Source organism: Lissotriton helveticus, chromosome 2_1, assembly GCF_964261635.1.
Source record: "Lissotriton helveticus chromosome 2_1, aLisHel1.1, whole genome shotgun sequence".
In the NCBI taxonomy this organism is placed as follows: Eukaryota; Metazoa; Chordata; class Amphibia; order Caudata; family Salamandridae; genus Lissotriton; species Lissotriton helveticus.
Window position 1 is genome coordinate 219878910 of NC_136059.1, and position 20383 is coordinate 219899292.

At 45.9% G+C, this 20383-nt stretch overlaps 1 protein-coding gene across 1 annotated transcript; it reads right to left on the reverse strand.

Annotated features, from left to right (window-relative positions):
* Positions 1 to 237: 237 nt before the first annotated feature.
* LOC144820098 (uncharacterized) lies at positions 238 to 1362 on the reverse strand. Its single transcript, XM_078677744.1, has one exon. The coding sequence runs from the start codon at positions 1360 to 1362 to the stop codon at positions 238 to 240; it is 1125 nt and encodes a 374-aa protein (XP_078533870.1).
* Between the last annotated feature and the right edge of the window lie 19021 nt (positions 1363 to 20383).

A 20383-nucleotide genomic window follows, 5' to 3' on the forward strand; every position in this document is an offset into this window, starting at 1 on the left:
GCTATCAAGGCCATAATCCTTTCGCCAGGACAAACCAACTTGTGAGTAACTACGGGACCCATCAGGTGATTAAAGTCGACGTCAGGAGATACCATCTTGCAGAGACACAAATCAATGGCCCAGTCGAAATCGCAGCTCAGGCAATGTAACACAGGCTGGACACATGTGAAATAGGAAAATCGAAAAGACAATCCAAATGCCGTGCTTAAAGTCGCAAGCGGCAGTGTGCCATAGTAGTCAAGCGTCCGGTTGCGAAACAGTGCCAGGTGGGGCTGTGTGTCTTCTAACACACGAGGGGCATCCATTTTTAATAAAACAAAATATCACCAGAATGCCTGCAGCCAGCGCCAGCAAAAAAGGAAACCCTCCAAACAAGCTTGAAAAGATACTGTGAAAGAAAGCAGGGATGACCCCAAAAATCTTTTCAAAAGAAGTCACAAGACCACTGCTAACTAATTTAAAAAAATGTGGCAGGCCAGACGTGGAGGAGGCATTAAAGATTTGATGTACCAACTCACTGAAATGCACTGGCAAATCAGTATTCAATAGCGCTTGCACCTCTGTGCGCGTGTTAGCTATGTGAAGGACGAATGTTTCTCGAGCCGAACTCAGGGCCACTTCTTTTTGAGACAAAAGGGCTCTTATTCTACTCATACCATTGAACTCTGTTTTCAAGGTTGGGATACGCGGCCAGATGGAAACATCCGAATTCCCATGTGTAGGAGGATACAGAACGTTTTTGCAACACACCACACGTTCTGATACGGTTACCACATAACCGACACCTTTAATTAACCCACAACAGTCTTCGTTATTTAAAAGTAAATAACTCCCATTTGTCAGTAATGTGAATGTGGGAACAATTGCGGGAACAGGAGTGCCTTTCAAAACACAAGCTAAATTAGGCCGGTCCTGGTTACATGAACCGTGCAATTGAATGTGTATACAAATTAATGAATGATCAGGTGATTCTGTACACTCCTCCCCTTTTAGATAAACCTCTTTCTCGTCTTTGAGGCAACGGTATGTGAATGGAAGGGACCATACCTCATGGAGGAAAGAGCTGCTCAATGGTTCATATCTACCTATGGCAATATAACGCATACAATTTGTAAATTTATATAAAGCAAATGGCAATGTAATTAAACCGTGGATAAGCCACGTCGCAGCAGTGGCTTCTGCCACAGAAAACGGCAAAGACTCCAACCTCTCAATGTGTAACATGGAAAAGGATGAATCTCGCATGGAAAGCAAGCGCTGCTTATCAGTTAAATTAAAAGGAGCAAAAAGAGAGGAAACATTCATGTAACACCAAGGCACACGCCCAGACTTCAGTGTTTGCAGGGTCCAGGCAAATTGCATAATTGAACGCAACTGATTTTGACCATGGTATAATACAGACACCTCATCCTGCACAATATCAACAACAGAAGACACAATGTTATTCAACGTGTAAATGCGGGAAGAAAGCATGTTAATACTATTATCCATGACTAAAAGTACTTTTTCTAAATTTACTTGATCAATAGCTCTAAGGTGTGTAGCAGCGTCAATTTGTGAAGTCCTCCAGATTTCATTATAAATTGCATATATCATTCTTTTAGATCTACCACTAGCCGGGCCTTTAATGAAATCATTTAAATCCACATCTTCAGTGAGCTTGGAGAGATGCAGTTTAACGGCAGCCAAGGTAGAATGTTTCAGCCAATTCTGACATAATTTTCCTACAGAGTAAGTGGTGACAGAATGGTCAGTATCAAAGCGGGGGTCAGGTTTGACATGTGTAAACCCATCAGCTAACCCCAGAAAACGACGTTGACATGAATCTGAACTCCTGTGCCACATCAGCCAACCTTTTGGATCCAAACTGGAAATGTTAAAGGACTCATTTTGCAATAAGGCCTGCAACTCATCAATGGAAAATCGCGTAACATTTTTCCAACCGGAATATTCCTCCAAATTAGGGATAGTCGGTGTATTTAATTTTTTAGAAGTAGCCAATCCAAAGCATGTAGTCTGTGAAATACTAGAATTTAAAAACAACATATGATTTGGGTTGAGACATGCTCTGTGCAAAGCCTCACTGCCTTGTACCTGCCAACTTTTAGAACCACAAACTGATTTATTGTCAATTGTTTCCTTCCATAGCTCGTAGCCTTCTACAGCCAAATCGTCTAGAAAGGACTTCGAATACAACAATTTTGTATCGGTAAGTCTAACCTTGGACATGGGCTTCTGTGTCATTTTGAAATAAAAAGACTCAGGATTGGACTGATTAAAGTCGGTAAAATAAGTGTACTTTTTCAAAAAAGTACTTGAACTGCCTTGTATAGGGGCTGGGCAATGTTCCCACTGAGTGTAATTTACAGTATCCCTTCTGGAATTTGCTTTATGTAGATAATGGTTGCCAAAATGTTGGAAGCAAAACAATTCACCATAATTAGCAGAATCTAAGTATAAATCTTCAGCATCAAAGGCAGCATAATATTTTAAATCAGAAAATAACGTTTCAACAGCCTGAACATCCCAATCATCAGACCGTGTGTTTTGTTTCACTACATCCCCCATGTTAACCCTCAGTACATTGGGGACATTAACCACTTCAGTAGGGCCATGAATCTGAAATGTAACTGCATCCCACACAATCCCATCAAGAACAGGCCAAGCTGGGATGTTTACAAAATGTAAGTCTCTCTTCAGTCGATGTGCTGCATGGGACGAGGGAAGGGGAGCCAAAGTTCCATTAAGATGTCGAATGCATGATCTTTCTTCAACATAGTGTCCCTCAATAAGGCGGAAAAAATAAAACACAAAACCAACTGACATAAAAAGGTATACAACAAAAAGCACCAGCCAAATATATGTCCAAGGTGGAATCAAAAAATGTTTTTTTTAAATAACGTGGCATATACTGCAAAACGTGAGGGTTTTTTTGAATTTTGTGAAACAGAGTCAAAAGATAACCTGGATTCAGTAGCCAAACGTGTTTGCAAATCCGGCATCGATAAGTCAGTAGGGTAAGTGTAATCAAGTTCATCAATGTGATCCATTGGTAAAGTACTTAATAAAGGACTGGAAACGGCAGGCATCTCAAGGGCCACCTCAGGCAAAGGATTAGAAGAAGAGGCCATAACAGAATGTCTCGCAATCGAAGGACAGGAGACTGCCGGAGTTATACTATGAAGAATCGGCCACTCTGTGTATCTTGTCATTATCAATAGAGATAAACCTGTTTTCCTTACGACCAGGTAGTGGTGGTAAAATGACTGTTCTTGTGCCCTTCACTCCAAGCACAGCAACCGGAGCTCGATATGAAGGACCAAATTCTTTCTTGTTATCGATCTTCTCTCGAACCAGTTCTCCAACTTGGGGTAGCCAGCCAACTACCGAGATCTGCAACGCATCATCCGATGTGGAGGGCAAATGTTCCTATGCAAGACTGTCTCTGGTCTTTTGTAGATCCTGTAAAACATTGAAATGTTCATCTACGTCAAAGGTTGTGGCGCGGGACACGCCGTCTAGACCGTCATACCAAAGAGCATTTCGTACGGGGTCCACCCACCCAGAGACCTTCTAGTGAGATTATTAAGAGCACGCTGCACGCCATTGAGGTGGGCTAGCCAGTTTCTGCCAGTGCCTATAACTCGTGCTGTCAAAGATTGCTTTAAGTCACGGTTCATTCGCTCCACTACACTGTTACCCTCAGGTCTGTAGGGAGACGACAACTTGACTTGGACCCCCATCGAAGTCATGGCATCCTTATACGCCTTAGAGGCGAAAGCCGGACCCTGATCCGAATGGAAGGTACCACAGGCAAAAATCCCTACAAAGACACGCAAATCTCTTATGACAGTCTGTGAATCAGCGCTGCGATGGGGCCATACCCACACAAAGCGTGTGCATGAATCAACTGCTACAAAGATGTACTTATATGCAGTATCAGAAGAAAAAGGACGGCAGTGATCTAGGTAAACACAGCCTAGTGGTTTATTAGATATGTACAACTACGTCTGTAGCGGACGCGCAGGTTTAATCTGCTGGCAAATGTCACAATGAAGGACATAGTCGCGCGTTTGTTTGTACAGTCCCCACCTCCAGAATTGTAGTTGTAATTGAGTTACAGTGGCCAAAATGCCCGCATGCGCAGACGCCACACCTTCATGCGCAACTGTAATCAAGCTTGCTCTGCGATCCGAGTTGGGAATCAAACGTTCTCCAACTTCAGGTATTTTCACAAAAGGAACCTTATCGGGACTTAAGTGGTATGTGTACTTCGAAGGGAATCCTTCAGGATGTTTACTTCCCTTCTCAGTGGCAGCCACTGCCGCCAAGATGTCATTATCAATCTTACTTTTGGACCGGGTAACTTCTGCAACTAAATATGTAGATACCGCTGATTTCGCCGCTTCATCAGCAAGTGAGTTACCAACAGCGTGAACTCCCGCACGAGTATGAATCACAAACACGAGGGGCAACTGCTCTTTGAGCTCAGCCACTTGATCCCAGATTAATTTATGTTTTATTGTGCTACCCTTGGAATCACGAAAGTCATTCTGAAACCAAAAGAACAAGTTCTCATTGTAAGACTGGACACAGTAATAGGAATCACTCACAAAAAGAGTAGTCACACTCGGATCTGCGTACTCCAACGCTAGTAAAAGAGCACGAAGCTCTGCTAATTATGCGGTGCAGTCCCCTAGAGTCTGCGTGTGCACGACCCTGGACTTGAACTCATCGTTCACCATGGCACCGATCACAATGGCGCATGCGGAAACGTAGGCGTGTTTAGAGCCATGCGCAACCTGCGCCGAACCATCAATGTAAATGATGCAATGGAAATCCTCCAAAGGTCGCATTGCTAAAGGAGCCGGATGAACGAATTCATACTGTAAGTACTCCTGCGACCGTAACGTGGCGTCAAAAATAAACGTGACATCTTGAGATGTCAAGGATACAGCCCATTGAATCCACCGAGGGTGCAAAGCTTTTGAGTTTGGTACACAGGCTTTCGTAACTGCCTCCAAGGCAGGACACGGTGTTACAACCAACATGCGTTTTCCCTGTGCCAGGGCACGTTCTTTTAGAATCGCCATCTGCACAGCCGTTAAAACTTTCTCCACAGTGGAAAATCGCATTTCAGCCAATGTGTACAAGTGTGATTTGTAAGCAATAGGTACTGTGTCTTCTTCATTAAAAGTTAGGTATGTGAAACCCACCGTCCCAGGGATTATTCTCACCACCAGGTTGGTGTGGTTATCACGAGTCAGTAAGAATTTAGAAGCGAGCAGATCAGCCGCAAAGATTGCAAAATAGCGGAGTGCTCAGGCAGCCAGCATGATTTGGAAAAAGTTGGTTGAATCAACGCATACAATGGCTTGATATGCTGGGTATAATCCGGAATGTATGTCCTTCCGAAATTCAAGAAACCCAGTAAAGATTGTAATTTTTTCAGTGTTGTTGGAGCGCGCAGTTGTGCGCATTTCTCCGGGAAGTGAGGAGCCAACCCTCTACCTTCATTGTTGAGCTCATAGCCCAGGAACAACACTGTGTACTCTGCAATGTGCAATTTTGAAAAGTTAAACTTGTAACCCATGTCTGCAAAGTTACAAATTATGCTGTTTACTCGACACAGATGCTCCCAAATTTTGTCGTGTGTGAGATAAATGTCATCCAAATACAAGCATGCATCTGTGTCGATCCTCTCTAAAAGAGGATCTCTAAAAAAAAGAGGATCTCTAAAAGAGAGACAATGCGGGCAGTAAAAATTCCTGGACTATTCTTATAGCCCATCGGAAGACGCCGAAATTGTTTTTTGACCCCAGCGCAAGTAAAGCTGGTCCATTGGGAACTAAGACTATCCAATCTGTGGGCATAAAAACCGTTAGAAATGTCAAGCGTGGTTTTAAAACGCTTACGCACAAGACTATTTACTAAACCAGAGCTGTGTGTATTCTGTACTGCACAGTTACGACAATGTGAGTTTAAATGCTGGTAATCCAATACCAAACGATACGAACCGTCGGGCTTGGTCACAGTAGAAAGAGGGTTATTCATCGGAGACACACACGTTTCAATCACCCCTTGATATTCCAATTGTTCAAGGATGGCCGCGACGGAAGATTTTGCTTCACGCCGTATGGGATTTTGAGGTTGAGGCTGCGGCTGAGACCGTAACGGAATTTCGTGGCATGGAGACAATTTGTCCCAACCACATTGGTTGCGGTACAGAGCTGGTGCCAGAGCCTTAGCCCACTCTTCTGCAAAATGCAGCGCATGCTCTTGCAAGATAGTGTTCGCGAAACTGGGGAGGATTACCTCCTCCCCTCGCGGTGCTGCGAGAACAAAAGGTGGGGCCAGTCTGCCTCCAAAAGCAAAATGTCATACGTAGATGAAAGATTTTCCCAAAATACCCCTTTTACGGTACGTTGTATGTCACCTTCTATTAACAGGACAATTTCATAAAGTCTATCAGGGGGAGCAACTCTTGTATCAGCTGTTTCTATCACAACATAAATGTCAGTCGCTGTCGCCCTCAGTAGTGGACGCAGGGCCTCTCTCACTATGGTAATCTCCGCCGCGCTGTCCAGCAAGATCAGAACCCAAGTCAGATTCCGAAGGCGCATTCTCACTATCTGTCGCATATCGGTGCGCTGTTAAAGCCGCAACTTTCTTTTTGGCAAACTGTGGTCTCTTCGGCGTTGAGCCGTCTTGTTTTCCTGCACCTTCTTTTTGGTGGGGCTGGTCGCGTCCTTGCTGACCACCTTGACCTCTTCCGCCTCCTCCAACACCGGTCTTCGCGGCCGATGATTCCTGAAAGGAACGAGGAGAGCGTTGATCAGAAACCTGAAATCGATCAGGTGATTTAATCGTTGCGCGATCATGCAAGTCATAAACTCGCTCTGTTTGCGCAGGCATTTGAGACCCAGGACTAGAATCCTGTGTTTGTGGTTGCTGTTGCTTTCCCTGTTTCTGTTTTTTAGGCCAATTTTGTTTCTTGGAATTGGGCTGAACTTCCGCATCTGAAGTTTGCCCCTGTGGTTGTTTTTTCTCTTTGACAGAAAAAGGTTTCAGACCCTTGCTATTGCGACCCACCGTTTTATACGTAGCCACAACAATTCTCGCTAACTGTTGGGGTTTATCCGCATCAGGAATCGCTGCCAAAGCATTGGCCACTTGAAAGTTCACTGCATCCCCCTTGACATTAGCAAGAATGAGATCGCAAACTATCTCAAAGGAGCCACATAGGCGCATACCCAATTCAACGGCTGCCTCCGGTCCGTGATCATCCTGAACACGTTTAATGATCGTCGGCAGGACAGCCATAGGCGGAGTGCCATAACACCTCGCGTAGACTGCCGCAAATGTCCTATCCCAGGTCACACAGTCAGCGAGTTCAGGGGCCAAATCCTTTGGTAAACTAATTGTTAAAATCCTGTGTTTGTCACCAGGAGTTGTGTTAGGAAATACCGCTTCCAGCTGGTCAAATTTCTCGGCAAGCCAGAAAGGAAAATCATCCTTATCCTGGGGACGCTTACCAAATACTGCATTGACCATTACGGGACTGAGCTTCAATCCGCCCTGTCCGGCCGGAAGTACCGCACCACCCGGGGGCCCACCCCAAAGATGTCGACCTATGTATTGTACTAACTCACGAATCACGGCAATAGAGACAACATGTAGTCTACGACCTTCCGCTAGGGTACAATTGCCGTGTTGAGGATGAGGAGTAAATCCACCCAAAATAGGCCAATTAGCGCCAGGAATGGATAATGGACCTAACCTCGGAGCGGTTAATGAATGGGGTAGGGCGTCACCAAACCAAACTCGATGCTGCCAATGATCAATAGGAACTTCCTGTGCTCTGTACGGCTGGCACTGGCGAGGGAGTGTAATTGTGGAACAAACCAGAGTTAGCGTCCACAGCCGGAAACGTCACCCACGAATAGAACAGTTCGTATGGGTAAGCAGCATCCGCACTCACCACCATTATTACAACCAAGCCCTCCAAGGGTACCTGGTAATTCTGCAAATGATTGCGCACCGCAACTCGACTATGCTGCGGAATGTCAACTGGTTGAGCCATGACAGCACAGGAATGTAGAATAAACAAAGTAAACTTTGTAGCACAACTGGGTAGTAATTCAAAGAAACCGTTTTAGAAAGATTCAAGCTTGAAAAGACCTATTTCAAAAATAGGTATGTTTTTCCGACACCGCCGTTTTCCGGAAACGACAACGAAGGGGTTAAGGATTGAATGATATACTACTCGAGTGTCATGATATAAGACCGACAACGTTGGGCGCCATGTAGCGGGAATTCCGTTCTCCTACAGAGCTGTGCATAGACATTCGGAACCTCAGTGAATCAGGGTGCCCCAAAACTCACCTCAGTACCCAAAATCCCCTTACCGAGCTAGCTACAGTGTCTCATTGGTCAGTATGACTTCCCAATGATTAGACAGACCAGAACACGAACTTAGAATACCTCAGGCATCGTGGAACACATGAACACTCTTTCGTTATGCAATCATTACAAACCAGAACGTGGAGTAAAAGAGGACACGTGCACGTTTGAAATATTTATTTACTAATGCAGGGTTCTCAAGCGCAGTATCTTAGATAATACTAGCAAACATATTATCACAAGCAAAGTTATCAGCATAGTTAACAGTCCATAAAATGCGAAAGGTGATAGCATGCTAATTGGCTTAAATGAATAGGCTTTAGCAACACCTGAATCTCACCCTCCCTAACTAACATAGAATATTATTATTATCTATGAAGGTCTCATTGGGTTTTAGCAGGGCGGGCCCATACCTCAAAATCTCAGTGGCAGAGGATCACATCATCTTCCACCAGCTCTCTGTAAGCGAAGCACCATCAAGTGTGTGTGTTACGTGTGCTCTTAGCAAAGGAATATAAAACCCGCGTAAAGCCAGATCTTGGCAGCAGCTGCATTCATGTTATGTCTAGAAAGGTGCGAAGATCAGACCTTACAACAACACTGTGTCGACTTATCCTGGGAAACTTCAGCACTCACTGTGCAGACATGTTTTACCAAACAAAGCTGATATCAGAGCAATAACATATTATTCTCATCTAAATCACACCGCTCTTCTAGGGTGAAAGCTAAAATAACAATTATGTGTCGTGTGCAAAAGCAGCTAAAGGAAAAATGGCGTTTAAACACTTTAATAAGCTCATGCTAACTTAACACGGTATATAGGTAAGCAGTATCTATATGATACAAAAGGGGATGGTGGACAGAGCGTTTGAGCAAATCAAACACTCACCCCCAGTCAACTGATCTGGGTTTAATCCATCACCATTCTTTAGCTCACTCAGCCACCCCAGTTCAGACATGGCCATATGCAAATCAGTCTGACCCTGTGCCTCATGGGAACAGTCCAGCCCGAACTGCCAAGCCATGTATTCCCTGGACCGGAAACAAGCATCCTGGGACCGGTTTCGGATTTATAATCCTCATCAGCCAGGCTATCTTGAATCCAGTGGCCAAGAGAGCAAGGGACTCACGTCTGAGCATACCCTGCCACACTTAGGGCGAACAAAGCGATACAAAAGGGGATGGTGAACAGAGCGTTTGAGCAAATCAAACACTCACCCCCAGTCAACTGATCTGGGTTTAATCCATCACCATTCTTTAGCTCACTCAGCCACCCCAGTTCAGACATGGCCATATGCAAATCAGTCTGACCCTGTGCCGCATGGGAACAGTCCAGCCCGAACTGCCAAGCCATGTCTTCCCTGGACCGGAAACAAGCATCCTGAGACCGGTTTCGGATTTATAATCCTCATCAGCCAGGCTATCTTGAATCCAGTGGCCAAGAGAGCAAGGGACTCACGTCTGAGCATACCCTGCCACACTTAGGGCGAACAAAGCGATACAAAAGGGGATGGTGGACAGAGCGTTTGAGCAAATCACACACTCACCCCAGTCAACTCATCTGGGTTTAATCCATCACCATTCTTTAGCTTACTCAGCCACCCCAGTTCAGACATGGCCATATGCAAATCAGTCTGACCCTGTGCCTCATGGGAACGATCCAGCCCGAACTGCCAAGCCATGTCTTCCCTGGACCGGAAACAAGCATCCTGGGACCGGTTTCGGATTTATAATCCTCATCAGCCAGGCTATCTTGAATCCAGTGGCCAAGAGAGCAAGGGACTCACGTCTGAGCATACCCTGCCACACTTAGGGCGAACAAAGCGATACAAAAGGGGATGGTGGACAGAGCGTTTGAGCAAATCAAACACTCACCCCCAGTCAACTGATCTGGGTTTAATCCATCACCATTCTTTAGCTCACTCAGCCACCCCAGTTCAGACATGGCCATATGCAAATCAGTCTGACCCTGTGCCTCATGGTAACAGTCCAGCCCGAACTGCCAAGCCATGTCTTCCCTGGACCAAAAACAAGCATCCTGGGACCGGTTTCGGATTTATAATCCTCATCAGCCAGGCTATCTTGAATCCAGTGGCCAAGAGAGCAAGGGACTCACGTCTGAGCATACCCTGCCACACTTAGGGCGAACAAAGCGATACAAAAGGGGATGGTGGACAGAGCGTTTGAGCAAATCAAACACTGACCCCCAGTCAACTGATCTGGGTTTAATCCATCACCATTCTTTAGCTCACTCAGCCACCCCAGTTCAGACATGGCCATATGCAAATCAGTCTGACCCTGTGCCTCATGGGAACAGTCCAGCCCGAACGGCCAAGCCATGTCTTCCCTGGACCGGAAACAAGCATCCTGGGACTGGTTTCGGATTTATAATCCTCATCAGCCAGGCTATCTTGAATCCAGTGGCCAAGAGAGCAAGGGACTCACGTCTGAGCATACCCTGCCACACTTAGGGCGAACAAAGCGATACAAAAGGGGATGGTGGACCGAGCGTTTGAGCAAATCAAACACTCACCCCCAGTCAACTGATCTGGGTTTAATCCATCACCATTCTTTAGCTCACTCAGCCACCCCAGTTCAGACATGGCCATATGCAAATCAGTCTGACCCTGTGCCTCATGGGAACAGTCCAGCCCGAACTGCCAAGCCATGTCTTCCCTGGACCGGAAACAAGCATCCTGGGACCGGTTTCGGATTTATAATCCTCATCAGCGGGCGCACCGTCACCGCGCCGAAGGCAAGCCCGTCTGCGCCCGTCCGCGCCAAGACGAGCCTAGGGCCAGGGACCCTGGACCTTGCCACTCAAGCAAGGCTGTCATATTCCAGACACTCGCTGCTTCAACTGAACCAGCCTCCACAGCCTTCCTGCACTAATATCCTTAAAGGTGAGAGCTCTTGTGCCCACTGTCCTCATTGCCCATTCAAATTCACTCCAGCTTTGAAGAACCAAACACCTCTGACAATCACTAAAATGGCTTTATTAAATTGCAGATCTTTGCCAAACATGCTCAGTAAATCCACATGTTATTAGAAGAAGAGCAACTTGAGATTTTGTTTCTCACAGAAGAATGGCTCACCTCAGACTCGGACTATGATATTGTTCAGGCGCTACCTCAGGGCTACCTCCTGCAACACTTAGATCGACCAAAGGGAAGGGGAGGAGGGATTGCTATTATCTATAAGGACCAATTTCCATGTAGATTTCTTGACAGTCTCCTATTGGACTGTGAAAATGTACACTTTAACATTCAACTGTCCCCATGTAACTCCCTCTCAGGAGTCCTCATTTACCGCCCACCAGGGTCTCTGGGCCAATTCTGTAGCTCCCTCTTGGAATTCTCTACGGCCATGTCTAGCATTTCGTCCAACATGATAATCTTAGGAGATCTCAACATCCACTTCGATAACAGCGATGACAATACCGCACTAGAGTTAGTGGCTGACCTGGCTACTCTTCATCTCCATCTTCAGAGCGACCAACCTACGCATACGCTTGGACATCTACTCGACCCCATCATTTGCAATATGGACGATCTTAAAATCAATGCCCCGACCCCCCTGCCATGGTCGGATCACCTGATCATCCCCTTTAGGTGGGAGATCTCCACTATCTCTCCTTCCAACAAACCTCCCGGCAAACCGACGCGTCTCTGGACCAAACTAGACACCGATAAATGGAAGCAGGTTTTAGAAATCCTTAAACCAACCTATGAAACAGACCCAGTTACAGCAGATATGGAGTTTTCCTCTTGGATCGAAAACTCTCTCAACATGATCCTTCCAAGAAATCCACATCTGACCTCCCGTAAAAAAACTTCTTCCCCATGGTTTACCCAAGAGACTCGCCATCTTAAGAAGCTCTGTAAAAAAGCCGAAAGAGTGTGGCAGAAAGACTTCGACCTTAATAGCAAGAAGGATTACAGATTGTCTATCCTTAATTATAAAAAAGCACTGAAAAATGCCCAAACCGTTTTTTTCCAAGACAAAATCAGTGCGGCATCTTGCTCGTCAAGGGAGACTTTCCAAATCGTAAAACAACTTCTAAAAATACCAGAACCCACAGGCTCGATTGACTCCTCGGACAGCCATTGTGATAAGCTGGCTACGTTCTTTGATCAAAAGATTCAAAATATTCTACAGCAACTCCCGCCCTTTTCCCCTATGGACCACTCCTTGCTATCCGTAATGCAGGTCTACAACCTTAATACGGGACTTGACATATTCACCCCCATAAGCCTAGACACTCTGGCCCCCATCCTCAACTCACTCAAGAGTGGCTCACTGTCAGACCCCGCCCCAGTTAAAATTCTAAAGCAGGTAGCACCTACCATTCTCGCACCAATGGTAAACGTGATCAATACCTCTCTGACAAACGGATTGGTACCCCCTAGTTGGAAGAAGGCGAATGTTAGGGCCTTACTTAAAAAACCTAATTTAGATCCCCTCAACCTATCCAACTTCAGACCGATCTCTCTCCTCCCGTGTATTAGCAAAATAACAGAAAAATTTGTTAATTCCCAGCTGTCTAATTACCTTGAAACTAACGAACTACTCAAATCTACACAGACAGGCTTCCGCCCGGGCCAGGGCACTGAAACAGCAATGGTGACGGTGGTCGAGGAGGCCAGGAAGATCATGGATGCAGGAGGATCAGTGGCAGTGATCCTCCTGGACCTGAGCGCGGCCTTCGACATGGTCAACCATCAGATCCTGGTCCAGCGACTTAGAGAGCTTGGGATCACAGGCACCATCCTGTCTTGGTTGAAATCGTTTCTTAAAGACCGCACTTTCCAGGTGATAGAGGGCAATTACACATCTAAAGAGACCCCATATATTGCGGAGTGCCACAGGGCTCCTCCTTGAGCCCTACGCTCTTCAACGTATATATGTCCCCCCTGGAAAAGATAGTCACCCCATATGGGATCAAACTCCTGACGTACGCAGATGACACGCAGCTGGTTGTCTCCCTTACTCAGCAGGAAAATCCCACCATCGACCTCTACTCCTGCCTGAGAGACATAGTCAGCTGGATGAACAGATCTCACCTTAAGCTGAATAGCGACAAGACTGAGATCCTGGTGATGGGGAATCAGGCCCATTTTCATCCAGACTCTCTCTGGCCCCCATGCATGGGTAAGCCTCCAACTCCCAAATCCGAGATTAAAAGCCTCGGTCTATGGCTAGACCAAAATCTCATCATGCATACCCAAGCTAGGAAAACGGCTGGAGTCTGTTTTGGTCTCATGCGCTCCACCCGGAAAATCCTACCACTGCTCCCTTTCCAATCAAGGAAACTTCTGATCCAGGGCCTCATTTTGTCAAGGTTGGATTACGGAAACGCACTGTACCTGGGCGCACCGCGGAAAGTTACAACTAAATTACAGGTAGTGCAGAATGCGGCCGCTAGGATTCTTACTAACACCAAGAGTCGATGTTCGGCTAAACCAGCCATTAGAGCACTGCACTGGCTTCCCATCGAGGAAAGAGTGCAGTTCAAGGCACTCTGCCTAACGCACAAAATTCTCAACGGAAAAGCCCCCCCTATCCTCCAAGACCTGGTGACCCCCTACACCACCTCCAGACCCCTCCGATCCTCCTACGCCCACCTTACTCTGCCACTTAAGATCAAGAGAGCACGATCAGGAGGTCGACGCTTTTCATATAAACTGTGGAATGGTGGGGATGGTGGACAGAGCGTTTGAGCAAATCAAACACTCACCCCAAGTCAACTGATCTGGGTTTAATCCATCACCATTCTTTAGCTCACTCAGCCACCCCAGTTCAGACATGGCCATGGGGGTGAGTGTTTGATTTGCTCAAACGCTCCGTCCATCATCCCCTTTTGTATCGCTTTGTTCGCCCTAAGTGTGGCAGGGTATGCTCAGACGTGAGTCCCTTGCTCACTTGGCCACTGGATTCAAGATAGCCTGGCTGATGAGGATTATGAATCCGAAACCGGTCCCAGGATGCTTGTTTCCGGTCCATGGAAGACATGGCTTGGCAGTTCGGGCTGGACTGTTCCCATGAGGCACAGGGTCAGACTGATTTGCATATAGCCATGTCTGAAATGGGGTGGCTGAGTGGGCTAAAGAATGGTGATGGATTAAACCCAGATCAGTTGACTGGGGGTGAGTGTTTGATTTGCTCAAACGCTCCGTCCATCATCCCCTTTTGTATCGCTTTGTTCGCCCTAAGTGTGGCAGGGTATGCTCAGACGTGAGTCCCTTGCTCACTTGGCCACTGGATTCAAGATAGCCTGGCTGATGAGGATTATGAATCCGAAACCGGTCCCAGGATGCTTGTTTCCGGTCCATGGAAGACATGACTTGGCAGTTCGGGCTGGACTGTTCCCATGAGGCACAGGGTCAGACTGATTTGCATATAGCCATGTCTGAAATGGGGTTGCTGAGTGGGCTAAAGAATGGTGATGGATTAAACCCAGATCAGTTGACCGGGGGTGAGTGTTTGATTTGCTCAAACGCTCCGTCCATCATCCCCTTTTATATCGCTTTGTTCGCCCTAAGTGTGGCAGGGTATGCTCAGACGTGAGTCCCTTGCTCACTTGGCCACTGGATTCAAGATAGCCTGGCTGATGAGGATTATGAATCCGAAACCGGTCCCAGGATGCTTGTTTCAGGTCCATGGAAGACATGGCTTGGCAGTTCGGGCTGGACTGTTCCCATGAGGCACAGGGTCAGACTGATTTGCATATAGCCATGTCTGAAATGGGGTGGCTGAGTGGGCTAAAGAATGGTGATGGATTAAACCCAGATCAGTTGACTGGGGTGAGTGTTTGATTTGCTCAAACGCTCCGTCCATCAGCCCCTTTTGTATCAAGCAGTATCTATATGACAGGACATTGGACAGCCTTGCCTGGTGCCACGATTGATATTAATCGCTCGAGTTAGCGTTGACTACCACTTTTGCCTGCACATCCTGATATATGTTTTTCAACATACTAATTATCATTGCTGGAAACCCAAATTTTTGCAAGCCAATAAAAAGTGCCTCCCAATTCACCAGGTCGAAAGCTTTTTCTGCATCAACCATAGAAATTAAAGTTGGAATTTTATTGACCGAAACAAAATCTAACGCCTGAATCAAAAACCCGGTGTTTGATGACATAGATCTTCCTGAAACGAAACCTGACTGGTCAGAGTGAATTAGCGCCTGAGCAATTGGTGTACACCGCTGGGCCCATATTTTCATTAGTATCTTAAAATCAGCGTTAAGAAGACTGATCGGTCTATATGATTTGTCATCCTTCTCATTTTTCCCCTTTTTGACAAAACTAACAATAAAGGACTCTTTAAAACTCGAAGAAACCACTCCTCCCAATCGAACAAAATTAAATAACTTAACCAAAAAAGGGGTCAATTCTTTAACAAAAGTCTTGTAAAATTCGATTGGAAGCCCATCTGAGCCACACGCTTTTGCTCCGGCAGCTAATCTCACTGTATCTGAAACTTCCGAAGCTAAAATTTCGCTCTCTAATTGAACCAATGACGGTCCAGGTAAAATGGGAAGATTAACTTCATCACAATACTGGTAGATGCAATCTAACTCCACCTTGTATGTTGTAGAATATAACTTAGAGTAATGGTCCAAAAATACCCGAGCTATGTCATTTTTATCTCCAACAATATTTTGCGTTATAGCATCGATAATCTCGAGTATTGTGGCTCTCTCCTGTTTGGTTTTAGTTTGCCCTGCTAGCATTTTTCCCACCATTTGGCTCTCCTCATAAACTTTCTGTTGATACATTCTAGAGCTGTTTATTTCTTCAATTACAAAAAATTATTTTAAGGCAGCCTTTGCCCTTGCCCTTGCCAATTGTATTGCCGCACCCTCCCTTCCCAAATTACTACTATTCATAGCATTAGACGCATTCTGTTGGAGGTTGTTGATCTTATCCCGCCTTTCTCTCTTCTGAGCAGCTGTACGTGCGATCATCTGACCTTGGATAGCTGCTTTAAACCCGCCCCAGACTGAGAAGATTTCTGCAGTGCCTTCATTTAGGTTAAAAAATTCTAATATCCAATCATTTGTTAGAGTCACGCAGGTGTTGTCTTGGAGGAGTAGACTATCCATCTGCCACCTGATTTGGGCATTTCCTCCCCCTTGAATCACACACTCAAGTGTTATTAAAAAATGATCTGAGAAGGGATTTATCCTTATAGAGGTGTCTGCCACCAACAAAGATCGTGGAATTAATAAAGAAATCAATCCTTGATGCCGTATGGAATTGATTAGAATAACACGTAAACTCTGCCTCTAACGGATTACAAATTCGCAATTGGTCAACTAACTTATGTTCCTGTATTAGGGCTTCCAAGACTTTCCTAGTTTGGGGCTTCAACTCTTTTTTGTTTTTATTAGAGGTATATTTTTTTAAATCTTGGATATAATTGAAATCCCCACCCAAGACAAATTTTACCGCGGTCACTCTGAGTAGCTCAGTAATCCTAAGTAGTGGTGTAACATCGTCGCTTATCGGGCCAAAGTCATTTACAAATTTAAACACATCCCATTTTGCATGGCCTCTACCCAAATCCAATGCCCCGTTGGGTCCCTCCTAATTTGTCCAAACACCCACGGAAGACTACGACAGAAATATATGGCAACTCCTCTTTTAGCTAACCCAGCCGAGGCAAAAATAGCATGGGAAAAACACCTGGGAAGATATAATTTAGGACAATTTGATTTCAGATGGGTTTCTTGAAAAAATAAAACCTGTGGTGAGAAGAAAGCCAGCCATCTTATTAGACAGACCCCCCAGGATATTGCGGCATGAATTAGCAAATTTAGCGGCACAAATCTGGAAATTTAGCAGCACAAATCTGGAAATTTAGCGGCATTTTTGCGGCACTTTCTTTTGCAATTTTTCCAACAACAAACACAGATATCTTATTTCTTTTCTTATTTTATAACATGAAGCTATGTATATTTGGTTTATTTACAATTTAGACAATTTGTATTAGGAGCTGACTAGCTACAAGCGATGGAATTGCATGAAAATGTCAATGGGGACAAAAAAATTCGGTAACCACACTACACAACATTACATTAGTGGTCATTAGAATACAGGAGCCACAGTCCCAGGTAATCCAGTGACAAAAGCGTGTGATACTTGGTAGGAATAGGGGGTCGAGTGTGCAATGCAGGATGAAGAGGCCTTATGTGCTCAGTAGGAATTAGAGACCTAGAGCATAGCGTTGAAGTCTAGAAGGGATCTGTTGGGCAGTGTAGATGGGACGGTGGGGGGTCTGATCTCTGGTGGAGGAAGAGGAGTCCTGATGTGATCTGCTAGAAGAGGGTGATGATGCCTGAAACGCTGTTTTAGAGGAGGAGCGATGGAGTGCTGTGTGCTGCGCAGTGCTTTAAGTGGGCCGGGTCTCACCGGTGCTGAGCACCGGCAGTTTTTTAAAAGTGACCTCAAAACGTGTCTCTATCGGGCTGTCTTTTGTGCCCTGGCGGTCCGTTTTTTTCCCGACTGCATCCATGTGTGCGTTCTCACACTGCTCACTTCTCACTAGTGTAGAATCTAAGGTCAGGGGACAATCGATATTTGCCCGGCGGTATCGCCTCTTAGACCCATGAAATATTAATCAATGAAGAGGCAGGCGCTGGAGGCGGGAAGGCAGGAAACAAGGTTTATTCTCTCCGGAGGAGAACACAACAGTTAGACAGCAGGTATCGTTCTGAGGTGCTCTAACTGCATCTCTGAGGCCTGGCCTTTTATATACAGGTTTTATTGCTTTATTATAGATTACATGTTCATGGCAATGCTTTGATGTACGGAAAGACATTCCCGGAATCTCCCCTTCGGGCCCGTTCCCACACACATTTACAGTAGAAGTCCCCACCCCGGTCACAACAGGTGATGATTATCGCGCAGCTGGATATTCCGCCGATTCATGGAATGTGGGGGGTTCGATCGGATCTCATGGGGTGGGGGCTTTGATCAACTCGGGGGTCCTTTGATGAGGGAAGCTTTCTACTGTACGGGGAGGGGCGAGGAATAGTACCGGCAGAGCTGGGTGTCGGCCTGGGAACGAGGAAGACAAACGGGCACACACAGGAAAAAGGGGTTTGGCATCAAAGGGCCTGGGACCATGAAAAGGAATGAAGGGAGGTGTCGCGCTGGGAACAGGATGGGGTTCTGAGGCAGAGCTGCGCTGAAGAGGGGTTTATGACTCAAAGCAGGTGCGAGCAGGGGGGTTGGTCAGCGTGCAGGCTTGGTGAGGGCGAAGGGCTACGTCGGGGGCCAGTGGCATGCAAAAGGGCTATTCTGATCGAGGCACCTAAAATGGCGGGCGCGCACGACAAAAAGTGTGGCATCAGGGGGAAAGGCAAGATGGCGCAGATAATGTTTACCAAAATCGTACTAATTTTCCACAGTCCTCCCTTTAACATATTCAAGACATCTTGCTGGTCTATTTCCTATTCATGTCTATTGTGGTAGTCATAGGTAAAAAGTAGGAACTCAGGTGAAGGAGCTATAAACATTACATTTCAAAATCGCTCATCTTAGGAGGCGGGTCCATCGAAAAAAACTCGTTTGCAGGAAAGTTATAGTAATGCAGACAAAACATTTCATAGCTACTTATAGTCGGTAGGAATGTAAACTGATAGGTTATTACATATCCGAGTTCTGTTCATTGTTGGTTGCTGCATAATCAATACATTGGTGGCTGGGAGAGAAATGAGACATAGTAGAAACGATAAATAAGGAATGTTCGAAGTTAGCGAGTTCTCAGCATTTTGGTTTCCGTCTTCCGTTGGCACTGTGGAGCACCGGCGGTGGAGCTTATGGGTCCAGCTCTGATCTAGATTCCGCGTTGCAGGGCATGACCTTTTTCTTGCTTTCCCGGTCAAAAAGGTCCTTTTCGCCCTGTGTCCTTTGGAGTCGGCAGTCAAAGAGTTCAGGTGGAAGAAGAGTGTGTAAGTAGTCCATAGGGTAGGTCGGAGAAAAAGGGGGGATGGAGCAGGGCCAGATCGGGAACAGACCAGGGGGCGGAGAATTCCAGGTAGGCGGGCTCATGACTGAGTTCAGAGAGCGGGGACTTTTTCGGCACACATTTTGAACATTGAGCAGGGACATCAGGTCAGCCCTTTCCTCTCATTTTGTCGGAAATAGTGCCTTGTCCTGCAGCTCTTTTCTGCCGCGGTCTCGCCTTGGCCAATGTCGCAGATGTTCCATAGTCTGTAGTCAGGCCACGTGCTCCCACATCCGGTCCTTCTTTCCTCCGACGGTCGTACCCTTAAAATGAGTTTGAAAAGACAGTCTTTAGAGAATTGGTAGAGGAAGGTAATCACATAAGTCCATTTCTCTCCCAGCTCCAGGCACAAAATGAAAACGTCCGTTATATTAGGGTTCACAACTAACATATAAATGACCGATGATGGGCCTGTTGGATTTACTATGACTTTCCTTCACAACTATTTATTACAGTTTACGACAGTTCATCTGATGTAGACCCCCCCCCCCTTCGTAATACGAGCCTGACAAAGCTATACCGTTCTCTAGGGCTTTAGATTTATAAAGGGTGCTGTGAGCTATCAATATGGTACTAATAGGTATCTTGCTGAGGGACGAACATAGGAAAAACATTTTTTTTCATTCTATCAATGCATCTTGCCTTTCAATTAAACATTTTTCGCTTTCAACGGTGTTCATTGCAATGATTTTCTTCGCTTCGGTCTAATCCTTTAACTTTGTAAAACATCATTCTGGTTCCTATGTGGCCTCTTATGGCCTGATTACTAAATTAGAAAAGACAGGGGTCTTATGGGAAACAACTAGGGACATAGAAAACTGAGGTAAGGGCGTAAGTAGTCCCATCTCTTATGACCGGGGGTGAGGGACAGTTTTATAACTCTCGTCTGGGGCAGCTGATACGAAACAGGGGGCGTTCCTGGAATATGAGGATGTTCCGATCATTTTTACTGGTTTGGGTAT

What these genes read in the sequence shown, in the direction of transcription:
- LOC144820098 (XM_078677744.1), bottom strand. Translation starts at nt 1,362, where the DNA reads ATGCAATTTGCCTGGACCCTGCAAACACTGAAGTCTGGGCGTGTGCCT.